The following is a 26,371-nucleotide window of genomic DNA, read 5'->3' on the forward strand; positions in this document are numbered from 1 at the left end:
CAGAAATGACAGGCTTTACTAATAAAAACTGATTGAACAAAAGATTTAAACGATTCAACATCCTGGAGTAGAAGTATCTGATGAGCTGCACGGTGAAGACATTCAGGTCTGTGTGACGATGGGCAGACAGCAGAACATTCAGCACAATTGCATTTGTTTCAAATACTTTTACTTCATTGTCTTATGTTATGTTATCTGCAAAATAACATGACTGTTTCTGTTTTTATTTAATTTTTTGTTCCATCTGTTTCTGTTTTTCATCTTAATTTCCATCTTGCTCCATCTGTTGGTTTATGATGGGTATTACAAATTAGCTCACCATCAGTAAAAGAGCATGAACATTGTTTTAGGACTGTCTTATTATACACTCACCTAAAGGATTATTAGGAACACCATACTAATACTGTGTTTGACCCCCTTTCGCCTTCAGAACTGCCTTAATTCTACGTGGCATTGATTCAACAAGGTGCTGAAAGCATTCTTTAGAAATGTTGGCCCATATTGATAGGATAGCATCTTGCAGTTGATGGAGATTTGTGGGATGCACATCCAGGGCACGAAGCTCCCGTTCCACCACATCCCAAAGATGCTCTATTGGGTTGAGATCTGGTGACTGTGGGGGCCATTTTAGTACAGTGAACTCATTGTCATGTTTAAGAAACCAATTTGAAATGATTCGAGCTTTGTGACATGGTGCATTATCCTGCTGGAAGTAGCCATCAGAGGATGGGTACATGGTGGTCATAAAGGGATGGACATGGTCAGAAACAATGCTCAAGTAGGCCGTGGCATTTAAACGATGCCCAATTGGCACTAAGGGGCCTAAAGTGTGCCAAGAAAACATCCCCCACACCATTACACCACCACCACCAGCCTGCACAGTGGTAACAAGGCATGATGGATCCATGTTCTCATTCTGTTTACGCCAAATTCTGACTCTACCATCTGAATGTCTCAACAGAAATCGAGACTCATCAGACCAGGCAACATTTTTCCAGTCTTCAACTGTCCAATTTTGGTGAGCTCGTGCAAATTGTAGCATCTTTTTCCTATTTGTAGTGGAGATGAGTGGTACCTGGTGGGGTCTTCTGCTGTTGTAGCCCATCCGCCTCAAGGTTGTGCGTGTTGTGGCTTCACAAATGCTTTGCTGCATACCTCGGTTGTAACAAGTGGTTATTTCAGTCAAAGTTGCTCTTCTATCAGCTTGAATCAGTCGGCCCATTCTCCTCTGACCTCTAGCATCAACAAGGCATTTTCGCCCACAGGACTGCCGCATACTGGATGTTTTTCCCTTTTCACACCATTCTTTGTAAACCCTAGAAATGGTTGTGCGTGAAAATCCCAGTAACTGAGCAGATTGTGAAATACTCAGACCGGCCCGTCTGGCACCAACAACCATGCCACGCTCAAAATTGCTTAAATCACCTTTCTTTCCCATTCTGACATTCAGTTTGGAGTTCAGGAGATTGTCTTGACCAGGACCACACCCCTAAATGCATTGAAGCAACTGCCATGTGATTGGTTGATTAGATAATTGCATTAATGAGAAATTGAACAGGTGTTCCTAATAATCCTTTAGGTGAGTGTATGTGCGCTTAGTTAATATATTAGGTAGGATTTAAAAGACCAAAAGGTGTCTGGTATGAACTTACAATGGGATATATGGGACAAAGGCACAACATTTACCTCATTTCTGTCAAAGCAGCTGAAACCACCATCCACCTTTGATGCAGATTAACATGAGTGACAACTTTTCCCACAGAGTATCACAATTTATTAGCATTTTCGGTCAACTCTTCAAGTACACACAATTAAAACAGAAAGTACTACTGTATGTAAACTAAAGGTCAGTGTTTTACAGGCAACTGTATATACAGTAGTGCTGAGAGCATACTGAACATATTAGAAGAAGAAGAAGAAGCCATGTAAACAAGTCAGTTCTAAGGGGCAACAAATCAAAAGTTAATCAAACAAACAAAACACACTGTTGACTTTGTCACTAAAGGAGCAAGTTTCCATAAAAATGCAAGGCCACTTTTGGAATAATCCAGTGTATGACAAAATCAATCCAGCATGCACACGCACAATTGGGCTTCAAAATAAATAAATATTTATATATTGCCTTTTTTTTTTTTTTCAGAGTTTGTATAAATAAATAAAACTGTTATAAGCTATACACAATTTTAGCTTCTCACATCAGTGGACTAATTTAGAAATACGCCAAAAGCCTTTTGAGCAGCAGATCGTCCAGATGGATCTCAAACAGACAGGAACTGTAACCGTTTGGTTCTGTAGACTAACCAGCCAGCACTTACATATCACATGTACTGTACGGCAGCGGAAACACAGATGGGACAAAACGAACAAAAAAATGGGTGCAAAAAAAACATGTGCAGGTAACAATGTAAAAAAAAAAGTTGCTGCCTTAAATTTTTTAAGTACAATCAACTTGGATGTTTAAGCCATTTCAACTTAAATGACATTAAACTGTAAACTATAAAATGAGTTGAATCTTGTATAACTGAAAATTCATCAAACTTATTTTGATGAGTTAAAGCAATGTAAAAACATATGCTGTCATAACTTATTAATGATATAATTGTGTTTACACTGTATGTAACACATACAGAATACATTCTTTCGGTGGAGAAAGACCACATGAAGCGGAGGCTCCACAAGTTATGTTATAACAAGGACCGTTGAGATTTAAGAACAGTTTTTCACGTGGCAGTACAAGGAGCGAAGCGAACCTTGACACTTTAGGCCTTGGAACAGAAAGTCAAGACAATTATGTCAGCAAGAAGTCAGTCAATAAAGCAAAAAGAACTAGTAGGGATATTATTAAAATACAGAACCAGCACCTGTACTTTATTAAAAATGATGAACATTCATAGCGTTGAAGCACCTCTCCCGGTGTAATGCTCATGCAGACTCTACATAAACGCATTGGTCCACTGTATCTGTGCTAAATGAGTTCCCCTAAACACAGGATATTGCAGGAAGCCGCTTTCAAAAGCCTTTCTGCGCGCCACAGGAACACAGTTCATTATCCGCTGGTGTTGGAGCAGACCTCATCAATTTTACAACTGCTAGACGGAGGTTAAAGGACAAGCTGAACAGTGCTGAAGAAGCACACGGGCAGATCCTCACCTCAACCTCTCGGGGTGACTAAATGAGCTGCGTTTTAGTTTACCGTGCGGATCATACACACGTTCAGAGACGTTCTACACGAACACAACAGTTTACAGGAAAGTCCTTGCATCACAATGAAAAAACACTAGAAAATCTGTTTGAACATAAATCAAGAGGAAACTAAAGAATGACTAAGCACTAATATAGTGCATAACACATCAGTCTTTTCTTGCTCTCTGTTAAAAAGTCACATCGCCTTAAAGGGATAGTTCACGCAAAAATGAAAATTCTGTCATTATTTAGCCACCCTCAAGTTGTTCCAAACCTGTGTGACGAAATTTTAATAATGTACCAGTTGTTATTGCCATTGCAATTAGAATGTGGACTGGAGATTTCAAGCTTCAAAAAGGACGTACTGATGTAAAAGCATATTGAAAGTATTATTAGGGGATAATACAAGTACAACTTGTGCACTATATTCCAAGTCTTCTCAGTCATAATATAACTTTGTGCTCAATTATTAAATCATTATTCACTGCGAGGCTTGACATTCGCATTGACTTTCATGGACATAGTTATTTTGAGTAATCTCTTTTCAATGAATTGATTGATTCAGATTGATTCAATTCACAGCTTGGACTAGTCATTTCATTTCACCGACTTAATGATCCGGTCATACAGGTTTGGTACAACATGAGCTTGAGCATTGATAAAATGATGACAATTTTCATTTTTGGGTGAACTAGGCTTTTAATGCGACTGATACAATAGATTCGGCACAACTTGAACTTGTGTTTTTTTTTTCTTCTTTTTTTTTTTTTATGATGTAAGAAAAATCACAGCAATAAAATGTCAAAGTCCTCCATCTGGTCCGTGGAATGTCAGCTGTGTCTCGTCCTCTCTTTAAATGTCACAATTTTCACGACGACCACTGATCCGAAACCTTCGTCCTTGCAGTCTCACATAAAATGTTTTGTGTATGCTGCACATTTTATGTCTGTTACTCCTTGTCTCTCTTCCTTTTTTTTTTTTTTTTTTTGGAAATCCAAAGGGTGCCTTGGAAAGATGAACATTTGAAAATGTTGCACGCAGTCCAGCTTGTGCTTTGAATGTACAGTCACCGAGAGCTTGATCACATGTCCACGTCCCCATCATAGGCCAGAGTCAAGGGCTTCGATGGTGGAGATGCACTTTTACTCTGTTTGGATGGTTTGCTGCTGTTAGAAAGAGGCGGAGAAAAAAAAAGATCAATGAAATGTCATGCACATACAGTCCTGCTGCTCTCTATTGTATTTCTACACGGTACCACTAGATGGCAGCAACAAGTTATTATAAGTGAGACTAATAACGTTAACAAATAGGTGAAGTGTGTAATGTCTGTCATCAACTACTAGAATCAAACAGGTATTGTCCATTAAGTGATGAGTTTGTTAAATTGATAGCATACATACCAAAGCAGAAAGGCCAGAGCAATTATGAATAATATGAGAATGAATCCTCCAGCTGTTAACCCATAGACCCACAGCTTTATCCTTCCATCTGTGTGATCAGAAAACAGGATTGTGATCACTACTGAAATATATAGGAACATCATTTTTATTTCTTCCACACAGTGGCCTATTGCAGCAGTAACAGATGGCACATTCATACTGGTGGAAATGTTCCTGATGAAACAGTTTCACCATCTTCCATTCACAGTTCAGAGGAAAAGATGGGGTGTGTCAGAGATATTAAGATGCTTGTATAACTGATATGACAAGGTCTCAGAACACATCTTTCAGATGAAAAACAAAAGATATCAGTCTGATGAGCTGCACTGAGAGAATCCTTTGAGACTCACACAATGGATGATGCAAAAACTACTCTTAGGAAAAGATCATCTTGCTAAGTTTGGTAACACTTTATAATAACTTTAATTCAGGCAAAGAATCCCACTGGTGAATAGAGAGATGGAGCAAGGACCTTCGGTTACATATTGTATAAAACTGAGTGTTGCATTTTAAGTCTGGCCTATAAAATGTATAAAGGACCATGTTACTTGGGAATGGTTCTTACATTACAAAGCCATTACTGATGTTCACAGTACACTCTTGGGCAAAAAAAATGGGCCTAGCACAAAATGGCTAAACACTAAGCTTTTAATTGTTTTAACCACAAATTATTGGTCAGGATATTAAAAAAATCGAAGCAAATGCACTACTTAAGAAGCAATTGCCGTCTCAGAAAAACACAAGTGTATGGTGATGCACCAGAGCGGTGATATCGGGTGATGATAAATATAATAATAAATGCATCTCTACCACAGTGAAGTATATGGAGGAAGATGTCATTGTGTGGGGAGATTTTTTTAGCTGCTGGGATTAATGAGCTACTTTACAGTGAAAAGTCATTTAATGCTTTGGAGTACAGGAAAATATTGCAGAATAGCATATTTCCCACAAATGAAAAGTTGTTAGAGCAATGATCAGATGTTATTTTTCAACAAGACAATGCTCTTGCCCAAACTGCAAAGTCATGTTTTTTTTGGCCTGGTCAGAGTCCAGATTTGAACCCTATAGTGAATACTTGGTCTCACATTAAACTCAAATGAACTGGGATACATTTTTTCAACCACTCATGAACTGTTTGAAGCCATTAACATTGAGTGGAACAACATTCACTCTTCTTCCAGTAAAAAGCTGTCTGCAAGTTGGGGAAGGCTATTCTGTGCTAAGTTACTTTATCTACAGTATTTGTGCAATTCTTGCTAATTTCTTGACCAGTGATTTGTGATTAAAACGGTTAAGACCATGATTGATTGACAATGAAACATTAATTAAAAATTTCTTTTTTTAAAGAAATTAATACATTTATTCAGCAAGGATGCATAAAACCGGTAAAAAAAGGGACAGTAAAGACACTATTAATGTTACAACATACACCAATCAGGCATAACATAATGACCACCTTCCTTCGTTGTTGTGCTCCTCAAACCATTCCTAAACCATTTTTGCTTTGTGACGGAGCGCATTATCCTGCTGAAAGAGGCTACAGCCACCAGGGAATACTGTTTCCATGAAAGGGTGTACATGGTCTGTAACAATGCTTAGCTAGGTGGTACGTGTCAAAGTAACATCCACATGGATGGCAGGACCCAAGGTTTCCCAGCAGAACATTGCCCAAAGCATCACACTGCCTCCGCTGGCTTGCCTTCTTCCCATTGTGCATCCTGGTGCCATGTGTTCCCCATAAGCGACGCACAGGCACCCGGCCATCCACGTGATGTAAAAGAAAATGTGATTCATCAGACAAGGCCACCTTCTTCCATTGCTCCGTGGTCCAGTTCTGATGCTCACATGCCCACTGTCGGCACTTTCGGCAGAGGACAGGGGTCAGCATGGGTACCCTGACTGGTCTGCGGCTATGCAGCCCCATACGCAACAAACTGCGATGCACTGTGTATTCAGACACCTTTCTATCAGAACCAGCATTAACTTCTTGAGCAATTTGAGCAACAGTAGCTCGTCTGTTGGATCATACCACACGGACCAGCCTTCGCTCCCCACGTGCATCAAGGAGCCTTAGCTCCCGCCCATGACCCTGTCACCGGTTCACCACTGTTCCTTCCTTGGACCACTTTTGATAGATACTGACCATTGCAGACCGGGAACAACCGACAAGAGCTGTCGTTTTGGAGATGCTCTGACCCAGTCGTCTAGTCATCACAATTTGGCTCTTTTCAAAATTGCCAAATCTATACGCCTGCCCATTTTTCCTGCTTCTAATACATCAACTTGGAGGACAAAATGTTCACTTGTTGCCTAATATATCCCACCCACTAACAGGTGCTGTGATGAAGAGAAAATCAGTGTTATTCACTTCACCTGTCAGTGGTCATAAAGTTACGCCTGATCGGTCTATTTCTATTTCAAATAAATGCTGTTCTTTCTTTCTATTCATCAAAGAATCCTGAAAAAATGTATCATGGTTTCCACAAAAAAAAAGATTTTAGATAAAAAAAATATCAGATTTTAACGTTTTTTAGCACTGATGTTTCTTAAGCAGAAAATCTGCATATTAGAATGATTTCTGAAGGATCATGTGACACAAAATTACATTTTAAGATCTATTAAAATAGAAAGCATTTATTTTAATTCGTAATAATATTTCATATCATTACAGTTTTTACTGTATTTTTGATCAAATAAATGCAGCCTTAGTGAGCAGAAGAGACTTATAAAACCATAAAAAAATCTCACCAACTTATTTTTGCACCAAATTAGTTGTAGATCAAACAATATTTTGCAGGTCCCTCATGTTACTGCTAAGTTTGAAAGCCTCTGGTTTAAGAAGTTATCAACAAACATTACAACATAGGTCTAAATCAGTAGTTGATGTAAAGCAAAATACATTTTAGAAAATATATTTGTCAGAACCGATAGCTTCATGGGCAGTGCTCCGACATGTAGCGTGGTCGTCGAGTCCTGGTTTATTGATTTATTCATCTAATAAATTTTATATTTAATAACATAAGTTTGTTTTGCAGATAACAGTTCTAGCAATTCTCCGAATTTCGGTCCTCCATCTGACTGGAACACACACCTACTGCTAACCTGGCGGCACACAGTTGTTGTACCACAGGCCGCTAAATTCAGTTCTAATCAGAAATGGCCTCTAGCCAGCAATAAAGCAACTCTGTCTGTCAAGTTATGGGCAATACAAATCACGCTGTTATGAGACTCAGTCCAATGCTTTTCTCATAGCACCAATGGGGCATAAACACTGAGGCATTAAATGGAGTTCTACATCAGCCTGTATCTGGGGTCTCATGAAGGCATCCAGATATTCTACTATAACTCAAAGCCACACTCCACTGGCCCACATCAGCCCGCTGTTCATCTGCATTTCAAATACCTGGGCCGAGCGGCTGCAGGGACCATTCGCCGAAGAAGTCCTGCATCTGAGTGGTGCCTGGTTTTAATCTTCCCGAGCTGGTCTTCACATCTGCCTTCTTGTTGTCGGCACCGGGGGTCTTGGTGCAGTAATCCAGGAATCCATGTGTGGTCATCACTTCAGTGTAGCCCTTCTCGCAGCCACACACACCGCTCTGAAACAGACATGTATCGCTGTGAGACACTGTACACACTGCATAAAGACACCGCTGTGTTTAAAAGGAATATCCCAGGTTCAATGCAACTTGAGATCGAGTTTCATAATGTTGATTAGCACAATCAACAGTGGCATAATGTTGATTAGCACAAAAAATTCACATTTCAATTAATTCTTCCTTTTCACACAAAAGCAAATCTGGTTACAATGAGGCACTTACAACAGAAATGAATGGGGCCAATCAGTAAACATTAAAGTACTCAGTGTTGCAATAGTACAGCCACAAGACTTAAGAACATCTGTGTTGACTAAACAACATCAAAAATCACTTACTAATCTTTTCTGTGTATTATATCCAATTTGACAAATTCAAACATGCCTAAAACGACTGCAAAAAACATGTCTAAACACAAAAGTTTAAAAGAAAAATTGAAGTAAATGTTTTTTTCATAAAAATATAAGCACCACATTTTCACTTCCATTGTAAGTGCATCGCTGTAACTCAAGGGATGAATTGAAGTAATTGTTTGTGGTAATGAACATTATGCCACAAATGCTTTCGATTAAACTTCTACTGAACCTGGAATATTCCTTTAAGGCAAAATCTTTATTTTTATCAGTACTCATGCAGAAATCAAAATGTGACTGCATGGAATGCATTGCATGTAGTTGCATTCAGTGCACTGCAAGTGGCAGTCAATGTACCGTTTTGTGAGTTTGATATTTTTGTCCTCTATTTGAAGCAATTGTACATATTTTACACATGCCTGAAATGCCTTCCTTCATGAGTAAACTAATAACAATAACTACAGGTCATAAGATGGATTTTTTTTTTCTTGGTTTAACATGCAAATAGATACAGTGTTCTGACGAATAATGCTACCTATCAGATTGTGCTACCAACACTATATTTGCATTGTTTTAAGGGTAGGTTTAGGGTTGGGGGTAGGTATGGACAATAATAATGCCTCAAACCACATGAATATCATGCTGGTAGCACAATCAAAGCACAAATGGTCTCAAATACAGGATGATATCTTTGCACACAGGAAGGACAGTGTTTACCTGCTTGCAGTGGGAGAAGGGTTTGGTGCAGGGAGGGTGACAGTGCCGCACAGTGGTTGGCCGGTTCTGTGGAAAGCAGCCCCCTTCCAGCAGGAAACAACAGAGGTAATTATTGCCATTTCCCAATTGATAGCCAGATAAAAGTGCTGTCACACCTGATTAATGGCTTAAAGGACCCATCGCAGCTTCTGGTCAATCAGTGAAGATTGTAATTTTGGAATAGAAAATTACATGTCAAAACATCAGAGACTAATACCCTGGGTTCGGGCTTTTCTCAAGCAGAAGAGATTACCTCTCACAGCTTATATTTGCCCGAGATGATTCCGTACTCAGATAAGATCACTATTCTCTGTTATTTAAAGCACTTCACGCAGCCCGAAAGCTTTCGTTATTGCTCTAAACACTCAAGTGAAAGCTTGCCATCTGGAGCGTGTTCATTTCACCACAATCAAACAATGTTTTATAACATTTCTTCTGTTCACTTTCAGACGAGCGTTAGTTTATTGATAACGTCTGTTGAAATGGAGGGAGAGAATAGGGAAAATGTTGGCTGTGCTATGAAACTGTCCTAGACAACGTCTGCACATTCAAAGCATGCTGGCCTCGGCATTGCAGTCCTCACATCCTTCTACAGATGAATGGGGGAGAGAGTCTTCACCTCCTGTATCACTGTGTGGTGGGGATGTTGCTGACAGGAGCACACTAGAGTGGGTTTTCAAGCACAGTTTGCCAACTGTAAGCGATATTTACATCAGCAGATGCAGAAGGTGTGCAACTTGTATTATGAGGGACCTTGCTCACCCAGAAAATGGTCTGTTTGCCACTCTCCCTTCAGGAAGGAGGTTGCGCAGCATTACGCCCAGAACCACCAGGCTAAGAAATAGAAGCGGTGAGACTGATGAACTCTTCATCATAGTGCTGCATTAAACTGTACTCCATTGTGTGATGACTGTACTAACAATAAATGTTATTCGCACATGGTTACAGTGATTCATTGATTTCAGTCTTCATTTTAGCATTTGGTGTGTAAGTGGAGGGTATTACTAATTTATTTATTTACTATTTATTGTTTGTCTGATGGATTAGTATAGTTCTGTCATGACAACTCTCGGAGTAATTGGCACGGTAATGGGCAAGTAAGACATGCTACTACTGTACAATATAGCGTACATTAATTATCCGTTACAGATCGATACAGGTGGAGCTGGGGAAGGTGGAGGGTTTCTGAAAGTGTGCTGCACTGCTAAGGCAAATGCTACCCAAGTATTTGAAGGTTGAGCAGCAAGCTCATTGGCTACTGATATGTCAGGAGCCAATCAGCTGCACCCTATATATAACGATGTGATTATGAACAGGTGAGTTAAAGGACCTATTAGCCTGCACCATCTAGAGTTTCATGCCAGAACTTTGTATTTATTCACAATGCTTTTATATTGCTGATTATTTTATTCTATTATTATTACTATTATCAATTTTGGTATCTATTGTTATCGCTGGGATGAAATTTCATTCCTATCATGTACCACATGTTTTGGAATGACAATAGACTTCTACTTCTACCATCACAAATTTTCAGCCTATGGTTCTGTGTTTAGGGTTAAAGGGATAAATCAACCTAAAAAGAGAAAATTCTGTCGTTATTTACTCACCCTCATGTTGCTCCAAACCCACATGCTGAACACGAGGAAAATGTATCTTATCTTTTCCATTCAACAAGACTTCATAGTGGCTGTAAATCTCCAAAGAGGACTGTAAGAGCACAATAAAAGTGGTCTGTGACTGTACGACTTGTGCACTTAATTCCAAGTCTTCGAAGCCATGTGATAACTTTGCTCTCTTATGCTCACCAAGGCTGCATTTATTTGATCAAAAATACAGCAAAAACAGTAATATCGTGAAAATAACTGATTTCTATTTAGATGCATTTTAAAATATAATTTATCCCTGTGATGGCAAAGCTGAATTTTCAGCATCATTACTCCAGTCTTCAGTGTCACATGATCATTTAGAAATCATTATAATGTGATGATTTGGTGCTCAAGAAACATTTATTATCATCAATGTTGAAAGCAGTTGTGCTGATTAATATTTTTGTGAAAACCATGCAAAACATTTTCAGGATTCTTTGATAAAGTTCAAAAGCATTTATTTCAAATATAAATCTTTTATAACATTATAAATCTCTTTGCTGTCACTTTTGATAAATTTAAGGCATCTCTGCTGAATAAAAGTATAAATATCTTACTTTAAAAAAGAAAACTGACAGCACAATTTTGAGTAGTAGCTAATGTACAACCTGCGTCAATTCAAACTTGGGTCTGTTAATCACATTAAACTATCACAAGCCTTCAGAAGACATGGAATGCAGTGCACAAGTACCTTTCTAGGTTATTTTCTCCTCCTTTTTGGAGTTTGACAGTCTCTGGTCACTATGAACTTTACAAGTATGAAGATCAAGATTCAAAAAGTCTCCTTTTTGTTCCACTGTAAAAAAAATAACAGCATACAGGTTTGGCACGACATGAGGGCAGGTAAATGATGACAGGATTTTCATTGCCTACAGATTTTCTGTCATGTGGAGTCGACGGGTCTTTTGATTATCTTTCTGTAAGTGAAGTCAGTGCAGAATATTTGTCATTCTCTCAGTCTCAATGTAAGAGGTGGGCTACCTGTCACATTGACCCCATCAGACCGCTGGCACCACACTGATCTTTCGTTGTCATTCCAGGCGCTGGTCCTCCACTCGTAACTATGACATTTCCCTCCTGCAGCCCCACAGAGTGAGAGAGACACTCAATAGGCTTGCACTGGGCAGTCAGGTGTGATAATAGCCCAACGCAGACATTATATACTGATGCACACTCACACACACACATTCTGAGCAAGCATGACTGCACTAAGACTAAAAGTGTTTTTAAAAATATTTAATAGTGGCAGTCTATCGGATTAAAAATGAACATACCTACTGATCAGAAAGATTATAATATGACATTAATTATCATATACACTACCATTTAAAAGTTTGGGGTCAGTAAGTTTTTACTATATATATATATATATATATATATATATATAAAGATTCACAATTCCTGTGATGGAAAAGCTGAATTTTCAGCATCATTACTCCAGTCCTCAGTGTCACATGATCCTTCAGAAATCATTCTAATATGCTGATTTGATGCTCAAGAAACATTGCTTATAATTATATATGTGGAAAACAGATGTGCTGATTAATATTTGTGTCAAAACAGTGATAGATTCTTTTCCAGGATACTTTGATGAACAGAATTTTTAATTTTTTTTTATTTACATTTTTAAATGCATTTACTGTTAAATTTGATCAATTAAATGGATCACTGCTGAATAAAAGCATTAATTCCTTTCTTTCAAAAAAAAAAAAAATATATATATATATATATCTTACTGACCCCAATCATCTGAGTATGGGTGCATAATTAGTAGCAAATAACCTACTGCAATATTTTATTGGTTTGACCAATATTGATTAACATATCTACCTCTCTGGAAATTTCCTTTCAATTTTGATATTGTTATGTAAAATGTCATATGTCATAATTATGTTATATCATGATTTTGATTTTTATGTCACAATTTCAACTTATGTCGTTATCAAAGCATGATTTTTATCTTTATTTTTTATTTGTTTGGTAGAAATGGGTTTCCATACAAAAACATCAGACTATATAACATTATATTATATTGTATTGTATTATATAATATTATATTTCACTGTTTGTACCTTTACATGGACGCGTCTCAAAGACCTGGTGAGGGCAGCTCTCCTGATTCTCCAGCACTTGTATGACCACGGCCTGTGAACGTGCCTCTCGGCCCACCGTCTCGAAACTACGTCCTTCCAGACATGTCAGCTGACAGGAACTCCACAGAGACCACTCTGTAAGGTGACAGTCTCCTGTAGAAGGCAAATCACACTTCACAACTCTGGTTCTGTTAGTTAAATGAATCCCATGATAGCTTGACACTCATCAAGGAACTTCACTGGTTAAATTAGCAAGTGCAGAGAAATGCTACATACTATTTTGACTAAGTGTGAATTACACTATGATTTCAAGTGTGAAAAGTTTGTGTAGAACAGTCTTGGGATACAGTATAGTACCCAAATATAAAATTGATACCACAGGCCTCTTTGTCAGATACTGCTAGCCAGTGTGATAAACTAAAACTAAAATAATACAAAATTATTTTTGTTAATTGAAATGTATCTGAAATAAAATATAAAATGAAATAAAAATAAAGCACAACAAAATTACTAAAACTTAAACTAAAATGATAAATAACACAATAGTATATAAATAATACTAAAACAAAAATGCTAGCATTATCATCTAGCTTAATTATTATACTTAAAACTTTAAGGTTTATATATATATATATAAAAAAAATATATATATACAGATTTTAACTTAAAAATACAGATACTATACAGACTCAAACTTAAAAAGCTGATTTGACCTTGTAGTTTTCTGCTATTTGTCTGTATTACAACAGTCTGTAGTGCAAGTGTTAATGATAATAATAATAATAATAATAATAATAATAATATATTGATAAATTAATTATTATAATTTTTTTTTTTTTTTTTCTACAAATTTAGATTTTCCTGTCATGAAACCTAATTCGTGACAACTCTTCAGATACATTTAGCACTTCCTTAACCGAAGATCAGACATCACTGAGCCTCCTAATCCTTCAGAGTAGAGGGCGATTCACAGTGACGGTCACTGCATAAGCTAACACTAGCTCTTCAGCCATGACTTCCTTTTGATTCTGCAGCCAGGATGGCTATTAGAGACAATCTGTGCACCCAGGCATCTCATTATCCATCATCTTCATGAAGCCAGTCTATTTCCATCCCTCACTGGAGCTGCCGAAACATATAATAAAGCAACGCACACCGCACACCATATGCCACCCTCTCTAACTCGCTCGCTTCTTTATCTCTACCTTTCTCACACTGGCCTAACATCTTTGGTTTTCTCTCCTCCCAACGTATGCTCTTTCCTGTGAGCAAGCAGCACATTTAAGAAAATAAATATGCAGTTTGAAGAGACACACAGAAGTAGGGCTAACACAGGTCAATAACAGCCTGAAGGTGAGTTCGCAGGTAAATAAAGAGACATGAAATGAAAGTTTGTCAGTTTGACAACTAGTAATCTCACTGAACATGACAGATACAGTGGGTACGGAAAGTATTCAGACCCCCTTAAATGTTTCACTCTTTGTTATATTGCAGCCATTTGTTAAAATCATTTAATTTCATTTTTTTCCCTCATTATTGTACACACAGCACCCCATATTGACAGAAAAACTCAGAATTGTTGAAATTTTTGCACATTTATTAAAAAAGAAAAACTGAAATATCACATGGTCCTAAGTATACAGACCCTTTGCTCAGTATTTAGTAGAAGCACCCTTTTGATCTAATACAGCCATGAGTCTTTTTGGGAAAGATGCAACAAGTTTTTCACACCTGGATTTGGGTATCCTCTGCCATTCCTCCTTGCAGATCCTCTCTAGTTCTGTCAGGTTGGATGGTAAACGTTGGTGGACAGTCATTTTCAGGTCTCTCCAGAGATGCTCAATTGGGTTTAAGTCAGGGCTCTGGCTGGGCCATTCAAGAACAGTCACGGAGTTGTTGTGAATCCACTCCTTCTTTATTTTAGCTGTGTGTTTAGGGTCATTGTCTTGTTGGAAGGTGAACCTTCGGCCCAGTCTGAGGTCCAGAGCACTCTGGAGAAGGTTTTCGTCCAGGATATCCCTGTACTTGGCCGCATTCATCTTTCCCTCGATTGCAACCAGTCGTCCTGTCCCTGCAGCTGAAAAACACCCCCACAGCATGATGCTGCCACCACCATGCTTCACTGTTGAGACTGTATTGGACAGGTGATGAGCAGTGCCTGGTTTTCTCCACACATACCGCTTAGAATTAAGGCCAAAAAGTTATATCTTGGTCTCATCAGACCAGAGAATCTTATTTATCACCATCTTGGAGTCCTTCAGGTGTGCTTTCATGTGTCTTGCACTGAGGAGAGGCTTCCGTCGGGCCACTCTGCCATAAAGCCCCGACTGGTGGATGGCTGCAGTGATGGTTGACTTACTACAACTTTCTCCCATCTCCCGACTGCATCTCTGGAGCTCAGCCACAGTGATCTTTGGGTTCTTCTTTACCTCTCTCACCAAGGCTCTTCTCCCCCGATAGCTCAGTTTGGCCGGACGGCCAGCTCTAGGAAGGGTTCTGGTCATCCCAAACGTCTTCCATTTAAGGATTATGGAGGCCACTGTGCTCTTAGGAACCTTAAGTGCAGCAGAATTTTTTTTGTAACCTTGGCCAGATCTGTGCCTTGCCACAATTCTGTCTCTGAGCTCTTCAGGCAGTTCCTTTGACCTCATGATTCTCATTTGCTCTGACATGCACTGTGAGCTGTAAGGTCTTATATAGACAGGTGTGTGGCTTTCCTAATCAAGTCCAATCAGTATAATCAAACACAGCTGGACTCAAATGAAGGTGTAGAACCATCTCAAGGATGATCAGAAGAAATGGACAGCACCTGAGTTAAATATATGAGTGTCACAGCAAAGGGTCTGAATACTTACGACCATGTGATATTTCAGTTTTTCTTTTTTAATAAATGTGCAAAAATGTCAACAATTCTGTGTTTTTCTGTCAATGTGGGGTGCTGTGTGTACAATAATGAGGAAAAAAAAAAAGACCTTAAATGATTTTAGCATATGGCTGCAATATAACAAAGAGTGAAAAATTTAAGGGGGTCTGAATACTTTCCGTACCCACTGTATTAATTCCTTGGACAGTTCCACTGGGAGAGTAAGTGAAATGCGAGTAGCAGTACAAAATATTTCTTGATCAACATCTTCCAGTGGTTATGAACAGTGTTGGGGTAACGCATTACAAGTAACGTGAGTTAAGTAATCAGATTACTTTTTTATTACTCTTAGTAACGAGTAGAGTAACACATTACTTTTATATTTAAAACAAATATCTGAGTTACTTTTTCAAATAAGTAATGCAAGTTACTTTGTTTTCCAATTTACTAACTGACATCTCTCCTGTTTCAATGTTGAGAGAAATCAGGAGTAAAGCCAGGGACACACCAAGCTGACAATTGGCAGTCGGGCAGTTTTTATGAGCGTCGGCTGGTGTGTTCCACAACGTTGACTCTAGTCGGATGGTGTGTATGTTTTTTTTGGGCTGATTCAGCATGTTGAATCGGCGCCAGGCCGTGGGTGAGAGAGAGAACTCTGATTGGCAGATCAGTTCAGTGAACGAGTCAGTGCATGAGAATAATAACAAAACAGCGAGCAAATAAGTCAAGACGGTACAGACAGAAGCCTGTTCTAATTTTACGTCTTCTTGCCTGAGTGTTCCTTGGCGAATATTTTAATATTAACGAGCGGAGCGGAATAAAGAAAGTTATCAGCATTATTGATATTCAAAACGGTAAGCAAGCGCTGCTTTGTTTACGGTTTGTGTATCTGCAGCCTGCAATGTCGGTTTCCCTTTTTCAATGACAAATATAGACAAATATATCTGCAGAAATAGGCAGATATCTCCTTCAAACGCAGCGTGGTAGATGACAGTCGGCTGTAGTTCTCTCGGTGTGTTCAAGCGCAGCTTTCTTGCCCTGAAGCAGACGATGCGAGGCCACAACATAGGTCGGCTTTCATCAGCGCTATAGTTCTTTTGCGTCGGTTTGGTGTGACCCTACCTTTAAAGTGCAGAGGCATTGTTTGTGTGTCTTTGCTGCTGACCTTTGATGATTCAATTTAACCATGTTAATAAGCAAAAATGACTCTAGATAAACCACATTTGTTTCATTCTTTTATTTTTATTTTTATTGCTGAAGTATTGCTGTTCTATTCTTCTGCAATCCAGAATGGCAGCACAGCTGAAAGGTTTGTTTGAGCTGCGCCCTCTACTGTACCCCCTAGGGAAAAACACTGGCAGCAGGACTGGGCAGACAAGGCAGAGCTGGAAACGTCAAAACAAGGCAGGACAAGGGTTTGCAGAAATAGAGACGATAGGTAAGGCTGTGTGTCCACCAAAGCGTTTTTTCCCATGGCTAGCGTGTTTTCCCAATTATTTTCAATGGGAGAAACAATGGGTTCAATGGGTTTTTAAAACGGCAGCAGCATGACGAGGCGCTGAGCGTCTATAGCGCTCTGAATTTTTTACCGGTAAAACGCAGCGCTCATCACTGTTACTTTTTACCCAGCCGTCCAATCACAGTGAAGGAGGGGCGGGACAAATAGAACACAGACCAACTGCCACATTCAGCAAATACTTTGACATTTTTATATATAACAATACAGAAACAAAACTATCTGTGAAATGAGATACTAGTAACACTTCCGCAGATATTCCATATCATAGCAAGTAAAGCGTCTCAACTGAAAGAACGCTGTGTTGCCATTGCACTCTCAAGCGCCCACTAAAAGCGCTGGCTAAAAAACACTTTGGTGGACACTTGGCCTAAATTTGACAACAAACTGGCACAAGACTGAAACCACAAGGAGAATAAATTGGGAGCAAACAAAGCAGGTAACGAGGAAGAACAGATGGGGAAAATTAACTAACACTCTGATAACAAGAAGGGTGGGGTTAATACAATAGACAGGAGAGCACATGGCACATAGAAACAAACATGACATCCATGTGCTCACATCAAACATGACAAAAACAAGAGCACATGGCTAGTGAACTCAATCACAAGCCATGTGCTCAAACAAAACCTGACACAAACAGGCAGCCAATGAGAACTCGTGTCCACACAAAACATGACAACAGAAAAGCACACAGCCGATGAAAAACTGGAGCACCAAACCGAAACCAAACCAGACCTAAGTGCCAGGATCCGAACATCACGCTCCGCACACAAAACCACTCACAAAAGCTCAGACTTCAGCTAAATATTTTTGAGGCAAGATGGAGCCCAATTTCAAGAATATTACACAATAATGATTAACGAACCACATACGAGAGGGTAGAAATGCACATATAATTATAAATATGTAGTGTTGTCATGTTTTTGTGCTTGATTTGCCTGAGCAAACTCGAAATGCTCACACTTTTCCACCAAAAAAGAACTGGTTTGGAACCGGTGCTGGTTCAAAGTTGGTTCAACTTGCGAACCTTCTCAGAACCTGTTTGTTTTTCCACTGACTAGAGAGCCCAGCGAACAACGTCGTTACGTCACTGTGTACGATGCCATACGTCTTAGCTTTCCCAGAAACGTTTGTGCCAACTTCAAGCATAACAATTACAATGGCGGACTACATCGTCTTTCTGCAAATGTTTCTCCTGGCTTTGCGATCCTATATTGGGGTCAGAAGAAGACGTTTAGAACACATTTGTGCTGCTCGTCTGGATTACTACAGACGGAGGTTACGTTCGAGAAGAAGTTCGCCAGTAACCCCGCCCCCAGCCCCCGACGTAAGCATGACGTGGTAAAAGAACGGTTCTAGTCCAGCAAAGAGTTGGTGCCGCTTTGGAACCAATTTTCCTGGCCGAGAACCGGTTCTTTGGCTGTCGAAACACAAATAACTGGTTCGCGAGTAGGCACCGGCTCCGAACCGGCACCAGCACTGCCTTGGTGGAAAAGGGGTAACAGAGACAATACAGAAGGAGAGTCAGGGCTCTGTTGCCAAACAAGAATAAACCAGACCAAACATGAAAATTACTTTCCATAAAAAGCAACAACATTGTAATGCATTAGTTTAAAAAGTAACTTTTCTCAACACTGGATATGAAACAATAAATCTTGTTAAACTAACTGAGTGAGTAAATGTAAAAAGAAAAAGTGAAAATGTAAACAAATCAAAAAGTACAAGAATTGTTGCTCCGAATAGTGTATATGAATAGCGTTGTACCTGGACAGGGGACGAAACACGGCTGCTGCAGTTCCTGCTCACTTTCCTTTCTCACGCGTTCTCCACACTTCTCGTCCTCCACCGCTTTAGAAGGGTATGGGCTGTCCGGCCAGTCTGACCAGTGCACCACACACGTCAGGTTCCTCTCCCTCGTGCCCTCTCCACATTCTGCTCCCTGCACAAAAGCACACAGCTGACTCATTAATCTGGACGAGCGGTGAGCAGTGAAGCAGAGGAGCTTATTACAGTGACACCTCTCTGCGAATGACTGACATTGGGAGTGAAACAGCATTTCGGCATTTCTGATGAACTGTGTGACCTGATCACACAGCTGATGTTTCAACGTCCACAGCAAAAAGAACTTTGTCAATGTTTTTGTCTTGTTTGCTAGTAAAAATACCTAAAGACTCTAAGAAAGCAAACTTATACTGAGTTTGAAAGGGTCATGAAACCCGAAAACACATTTTTTTAAGATTTTAAAAGATATGCACATCAATGAAAACAACAATAGCACTCATTATGTTTATTATTAAAGGAAAGGTGATTATCTTGTAAAAAAATTTGGAGCTATTTCATTCTTCTGATTTAAAAAGCAAAGTGGAACCAACGACACAAAAAGTGAGGTATTTGTGTTAATAAGTGGTGGAGAGTATGCATCTACGTCATCAGTTTCTGAGATTCTGAGAACAAACACTTTTAATTCAATCAGTGTTCTGTATTATGCAGAGATCGCACTACGTTTCAGGCACAGCTGTTCATTCACCTATGCCTGTTCAAGTCTAAACACATGTGTCGTAAGTGTGTTTCCTCAGTACAGTAGCACAAAAGTGCTGTTTGCATTTTCCCCACGATGCAGTGAGAGCTGGAGATTGAAAACCAACACATGGAAAATATGACTATAATAATATTTCATACGTATGTAACAACACGTATGAGAGCGGTTTCTGCACGGAACGCTGCAATGAGTTTGACAACACTAACAACGCGGACCACAGTTCATATTCGGACCGGAGCAAGCGTGTTTCAAGTTTTCATGGACATAATTTCATATACTCTCCTGCTCCAAACATGAACCAGCACAGTGCATGCGGACATATTTCATCCTGTCTTCTTCAAATGAAATATATGTGCAATAAGGACACTGTACGTCTGATCATGAACGCTGAAAATTCAAAGAAGAATTTACAAAAAAACAAAAAACAAACGTGCCTTTATTCTTTTTGGTAAACTGGCTTGTCATTTGTTCAGAGATTGTTCAGAGCTACAGTTATAATGTTATAATGTCAATTTGTAATTTTCGAATAATAATCTATCAAAGCATTTTCGATTTGTTCATGATAGTTTTTGGGAGTTTGTTGTCAAAGGGTTATATTTTTAAAATACATCAAGGTGCCTTCAACTCTGATATTTGAGTTTCATGACATAATTTGTGCTTACACAATTTTGCTTAAGTAAATATACCAAAAATACAAAATACAAAATACTGATAAAAATAAGATTTCTTGCAGCTTTGTTTTCACTTACAACACTTTTACCTTCACTTTTCCATTAAGTTTTTTTTTGTTGAATGTTTAACCTCAAGATCAAATTTCTTCCTGTGGTTATTGCATGTGTTACATTCAAACATATTGTTTTTCATTTAAACATAATTTGCATCGCAAATGTTAACTATGCTAATCACATTTGTTCAGATATGTGGCTTAGCTTGTCTCTAGAAACATATGTAATACTAATACAAACTACAAATAAAAAGCAAAGCTGAGTTGTCACACATCTCACACATATCATAGAAATGTAATAATGTTTATGAATATGAAAGTGTCCATCACACCAAGCACCAAAGAGAGCACATAAGTGCATGTTAAAAGTGTGCAACGTTTCTTTTGTTCATATCGTGAGGAGGACAGCTTTTGATCTGGGCAAGCACGACTCTAGGGACGTGCGCAAAACCCCGAGACGTACAATTAAAATCCTTCTCAGATACAAAAGAGAGGAGAGAAAAGCAGAAAAGAGGCGATGAAAATCTGAACTCTGCCACTGTTCTCCTCTAATGATAAGACTGTGGATCCCAGCATGATTTTAATCAGCAGTTACCTCACGTCTCAATGACATAAAGTTCCTCTCTCACAAACAAACTCGCCATGTGCGCATGCAATTTCTACAAAATTCAATTAAAGAACTCCAGAGTTATGCCAGTACCAGACAGACATGCCGAGCGGATGGTCTCAACACCACTTGATCGTATGAAACATGGACTGAATGCCCTCAGGTTAGGTGATATGCAATAACCAGTAAATGCAGAATAGATGCAGCTCCAATTATTTTTGCCCAGGTTCTACCTCCACTCTGCAGGCAGACCAATCGCTCACAAGCCACGTGTAGCAGGGGCTGATGGGACATGGTTTGGTCTGGGAGAGCTGGGAGGCACACGGGCGTCCCTCCTCATGAGCCTGCTGTAACACGGTGCGAGAGCGAGCCATAACACCTGCAACAGAGACGCAAATGAAGAGACATCTGTGAATGCACTGTATAAAAATATGGCATTGCTAAAAATACATCAAGCCTGCATTAGTGCGCACTTTAGCAGCTTGGGACAATGCTGTGGATTAATGCATTATTCACACGTTGAATAGCTGAAATATTTATCAGCTGTACAGTGCAGGAATAGACAGAAACAGTAATTTGTTAAGAGATTCCCCAAAAACCATATTACACCGGCATGAATTTCATGTTGGTCCAGGCCGGTTTAAGAATGTTTAAAACTATACTTTAATATCAGTTGTGACGTAATTTCCACCACAATGAACAGTTTTGTCTAAGAAGTTTTTTTTTTTTTTTTACTGAATATTTTTTATTGTGTATCAGTTATATAGATTATTTATTTTGGATACATACAATTCTATGCAATAGCTTTGCAATAAGACAAACGAGTTCACTATTTTATTCTAAAAATGTTGAAAACATATTATAAATATTACATATTTGTTTTAATTGAACAGCAGTATATTTAGTGATGTCTGGCAAACTGACAAATGTTTTTAATATCATTAGGATATATAAAAATTAAGATAACATTTTATGATCTATAATCAATTTTGAGGCAACAGATTTCTTTCCAATGAATATATTAAAAAACTGTAAATGTACCATAGTTCTACAAATTAATTCAGCTATTGAACCATTAACAATGATTCTAAAATGTGGCACATAAAAAGGATTTCTTTTCCTGTAAAAAAAAGAAAGAAAAAAAAAGAAGCTGCTGAAAAAAAAATATTGAAATTAATTTAAACATTTCTATGACTGTCATTTTCACAAAAGAAAAGAATGCTATTAAACACAATACATACATACATATAACAATAACGGCAGGGCTCCAGACTAACTTTTTGCCTTGGTTGCACTGGTGCGCCTAACTTTTTTATTTAGGTGCACCAGCACAAAATTTGGGTGCACCCAAATTTTTCCTCGGATGTATCACCTTTAACGCCACAATTTTAAGGTCACCTTTTTATCACGCTCTATACACATTCATATATATTATGTAAATTAATTTAAACAAGAAGGTGTAGGTAAAAACTTTTATTTATTTTTTGAAGCACAATTATTAACGGTATTCCTACTCTTACCGATACTGCTTATCGATACAGTACTTTAACTGTATTCTTATGGTTCTTTTTGTTTTATATATAATAAACAAAGATAAACAATAGATAAACAAAAGATAAACAATTAAACAAAGATACACTTTATATAGGCCTACACAGTGCTTTAATTTCAGGAAGGCCTACTACTGTTCAGGCATGGTCTAAAAAGAAATCTAATAAAGTAATAAAATGTAAAATAACACTGTAAAATTTATCATAAATAGATTAATGCTTATTAAAGCTGAAGTTATTCTTTCGAGAGCTGTGAGTGATTTTTCTCTTGTTGTTTGATTTGCAGTAATGGCGCAATCGTCAGCATGTTTATTAGACTGCGGCCCCTTTAAGACCGGGTGCAGCTCTAATAGGCTACTGATGCACCATATTCTCCCAACTGTTTCCATAACTACGTCCATTTAAGACATAAACTGTTTTTAGTGAATCTCAAAGCCGGTAATTTTGACACGCTTTTGTGTACAATTGATCGTTTAGACGCGCACAATCTGCACATGAAACCGAAAGTATAATTTGCTTGTCTCGGACTGTTTCGGAGCGCGCGCCGCCATGCGAACAACATCTCTTGCGCAGATTTTTGTGTTTTTAATAGCTTTCAATTATTAAACGCGTCCCGCAATTTAGCAACAGTAGCTAGACTGCATTTACAACAATCACCGATCGTGCTGATTCTGATTCTGAGTTTTAGGGAGAAATGACAGCGTAATGCTGCGAAGGGAAGAAGTTGCGCGTAGATAGTTTTTAATGGTTTTAAGTTACCTCAATATATTATTTTTTATAATCTTTGGAAGCCGAAATTTAAAATAAAATCAGACTAATATAACAGACCTTAAGTGTAACCAGGCTACGTTTGAATGTTTAATTCTGTCCTCCGTCGTCACTCATTAAGCAGGGCTGTCGTGTTGTGCGAGCTGTGGCATCGCGTGAGAGAAGAGTGTGAGTTCCGTCAAAGGAGAACAAACGCCAACAAACGTTCGTGCAGAGGCAGCGGATGCGAGGACGTTAGGTGCACCGGTGCGACCTAGGAAAAATGTTAGTCGCACACTTACAAAATTTGGTCGCACTCTAGAGCCCTGAATAACGGTGTTATTTAAAGTGTGTTTTTCTACAAGTCCACGGGGCCAGAAGTGTCCAAAGGTACAGAAACACCTGTAAATGCAAATGAGATTTGAGAGTAATGGAGGACAGAAAGATTTCGAGTGAATGATGACTTTAATTTCTTTCTGTTCCTCACACACATCTTATCATACGACATCATAAGACTTGGTATTTTGCACAGTGCACAATAATACTTATAGGAGCTTGACAGCACATAGTCACCATTCACTTTCATTGTGTATGGAAGGGTGCAGTTTGTACATTCTGCAAAAAATCTACTTTTGTGCTCCACAGAATGACATGAGGGTAAGTAAATGATGAACTATCCCTTTTAACGCAGCAGGGACATATAGAAGGTCCCTATATATGACACCTCTCAGCCTGCTCGACAACACATTAGCGTTGGAAAGAACAGAACATTCTCAATACACATGGGAACTGGTAGTCTTGAAGCTTAGAACAAGGTAGGGGCTTCCTGTTCCAACACAACATCTACCATCCACTGTCCTCACTTATTTTAATGGAATGACGGGGGTTAAGATAAAAAGCATTATTGGATTTTAAGATGATGACCATGAGATTCTAGCAGGGTACTCGAGTGGCAAATAAAAGGCTTTTCAGACGAAATTTTTTTGGGGGCCCATCATTCCATTCACCCAAATTCTCAAGAAAACTCTAAAATACAGACACTTCATCAATGTACATCTTAACTGAATTGCACTCCAGTTAGTTTGACAGTAAAAAGCCCTCCTTCCAGTCGAGCATTAAACATGAAAAAAAAAAAACAACAACTTAAATTACATTCACAGCACAACATAACTGCTCATCAAATGCTGCCTTCAAGAACTGCCTCTACAGCTGGCCGCTTCAAGGACGTCATTCATTAAAACAGAAGCACTCCAGCCAGATGAGGAAGCCCTTAAAATGACGTGATATGACAGTGGAAATATTTCCACTCGATTCTGTAGGGAGACGGAAGGGTTGGGGCAGGAACAGGGAGAAATGAGTGTTAGAAAGAAGAAAGAAAAGAGAAAAGCACAGAATTGTTTGGGTCTCCTGAGCTCCACTGCCAGATGCATTAAATTTCTATGTATATAGACAACAGATAATGAACCCCAAACTCTCGGTCCCTAGCGAGGTGCACAAGAGATAACACTGCTTTGACACAGACAGAAAATTCTCTTCTTCCAGCCCTCACAGCTTGCAAAAACATGCTGAGAACTTCCTGTTTGCAACGCCTGAAGAAATCCCTTTGGATTTAAAAAGTAAACTGCCTGGCCCGAGATAGGAAGCTGAATGAATATTGTGTTGAACGTCTCTTATTAAGAGAAAAGTCAGCTGAACTCCTAAGGAGCTGTGTCATTTGAACAATAGGGACCCGGGCTGCTCTCAAGAGTAGTAATTAGCCTATTTTTTTTATCGCATCAAGCAATGACACCGTTCAATCAGCCAAACAGGGCAATAAACTCTGAATTAACAATTGCAATTTTGAGAACACTAATGGATAAAATAAATATTTCCCTTTGACTGATAAATCATTTGGCGTGTTCAGGAAAGCAAGGGTTTCATAACCAAGAGTCATTAACCTGTAAGCCGATCCTTAAATATGATTCATGACATAACATCCATAATTAAAAAGGGATTCCGACATGGCATGTTAATGAATGCAAAGTAAATGCACACCACCTGATAGTGTGAGCCAAGAGCAAGCAGAGGGTTTATCTCCATGGAACTCGAGTGTGCAGGTTTGTGGGTTACTGTAGGTTGCGTGTAAATTAAAATATGTCAGCTGCACAAGAACATTAAATATTATTGTGAACTGTAATTTGTATGCATGTTTCCCCATGATCCTTCTTAATAGTTCTGATTGCTCTTCAAAACTGAAATGATAGCCGTTTTGGGCTTCAACTTACAGTAGGTTTCTTGACTTCTGCAAAAAGCACTTAACAAATTTACAGTATATGCAGTTTTAGAAATTATGAAATTCAGTCTGTATATGTTTGGAGTCAAATGCAAAATCAGTCATGGGAAGGCAACCTGGAATTGTATTTATTGTACCAAAAGTGCAATAAAAAATACACTGCCATTCAAAAGATTTTTAAGGTTTTTGAAAGAAAGTTCTTACTGTATGTTCACCATGGATTCACTTAATCAAAAATACATTTAGATCAGTAATAATGTGGAAATACTATTTTAATTTATGTTAAAGTGCCCCTATTACACTATTTTAAACATTCCTAATTTTGTTTTGGATGTCTCCTACAATCCAAGGAACTAAATTCCAGCTCCAGAATTTCTCCAGAATTCACCTGATACAATGAATGAGTTGTAATATAATGAATTGTGGATTCCGTGATCATGTTTTTCAGGATTCTTTGATGAACAGAAAGTTCAAAAGAACAGAA

At 38.6% G+C, this 26,371-nt stretch overlaps 1 protein-coding gene across 5 annotated transcripts in view; it reads right to left on the bottom strand.

The window, feature by feature from the left end:
* Positions 1 to 392: 392 nt before the first annotated feature.
* thsd7ba (thrombospondin, type I, domain containing 7Ba) overlaps positions 393 to 26,371 on the bottom strand; it is a 202,573-nt gene continuing 176,594 nt past the window's right edge. For 2 of the 5 annotated variants that reach the window (XM_084421338.1, XM_084421339.1), the window contains exons 22-29: positions 21,552 to 21,697; positions 19,213 to 19,387; positions 13,046 to 13,219; positions 11,955 to 12,050; positions 9,286 to 9,368; positions 8,026 to 8,218; positions 4,584 to 4,671; positions 393 to 4,349 (exon numbers count right to left, since the gene is read on the bottom strand). In XM_084421338.1, coding sequence (XP_084277464.1) covers positions 4,265 to 4,349; positions 4,584 to 4,671; positions 8,026 to 8,218; positions 9,286 to 9,368; positions 11,955 to 12,050; positions 13,046 to 13,219; positions 19,213 to 19,387; positions 21,552 to 21,697 — 1,040 coding nt within the window. In that variant the 3' untranslated portion in view covers positions 393 to 4,264. Of the gene's footprint in view, positions 4,350 to 4,583; positions 4,672 to 8,025; positions 8,219 to 9,285; positions 10,159 to 11,954; positions 12,051 to 13,045; positions 13,220 to 19,212; positions 19,388 to 21,551; positions 21,698 to 26,371 lie in introns of those variants that run through there. The other 3 variants (XM_084421340.1, XR_014628956.1, XM_084421341.1) reach the window with 3 other exon arrangements.

Source organism: Rutilus rutilus, assembly GCF_951802725.1.
Source record: "Rutilus rutilus genome assembly, chromosome: 10".
Lineage (NCBI taxonomy): Eukaryota > Metazoa > Chordata > Actinopteri > Cypriniformes > Leuciscidae > Rutilus > Rutilus rutilus.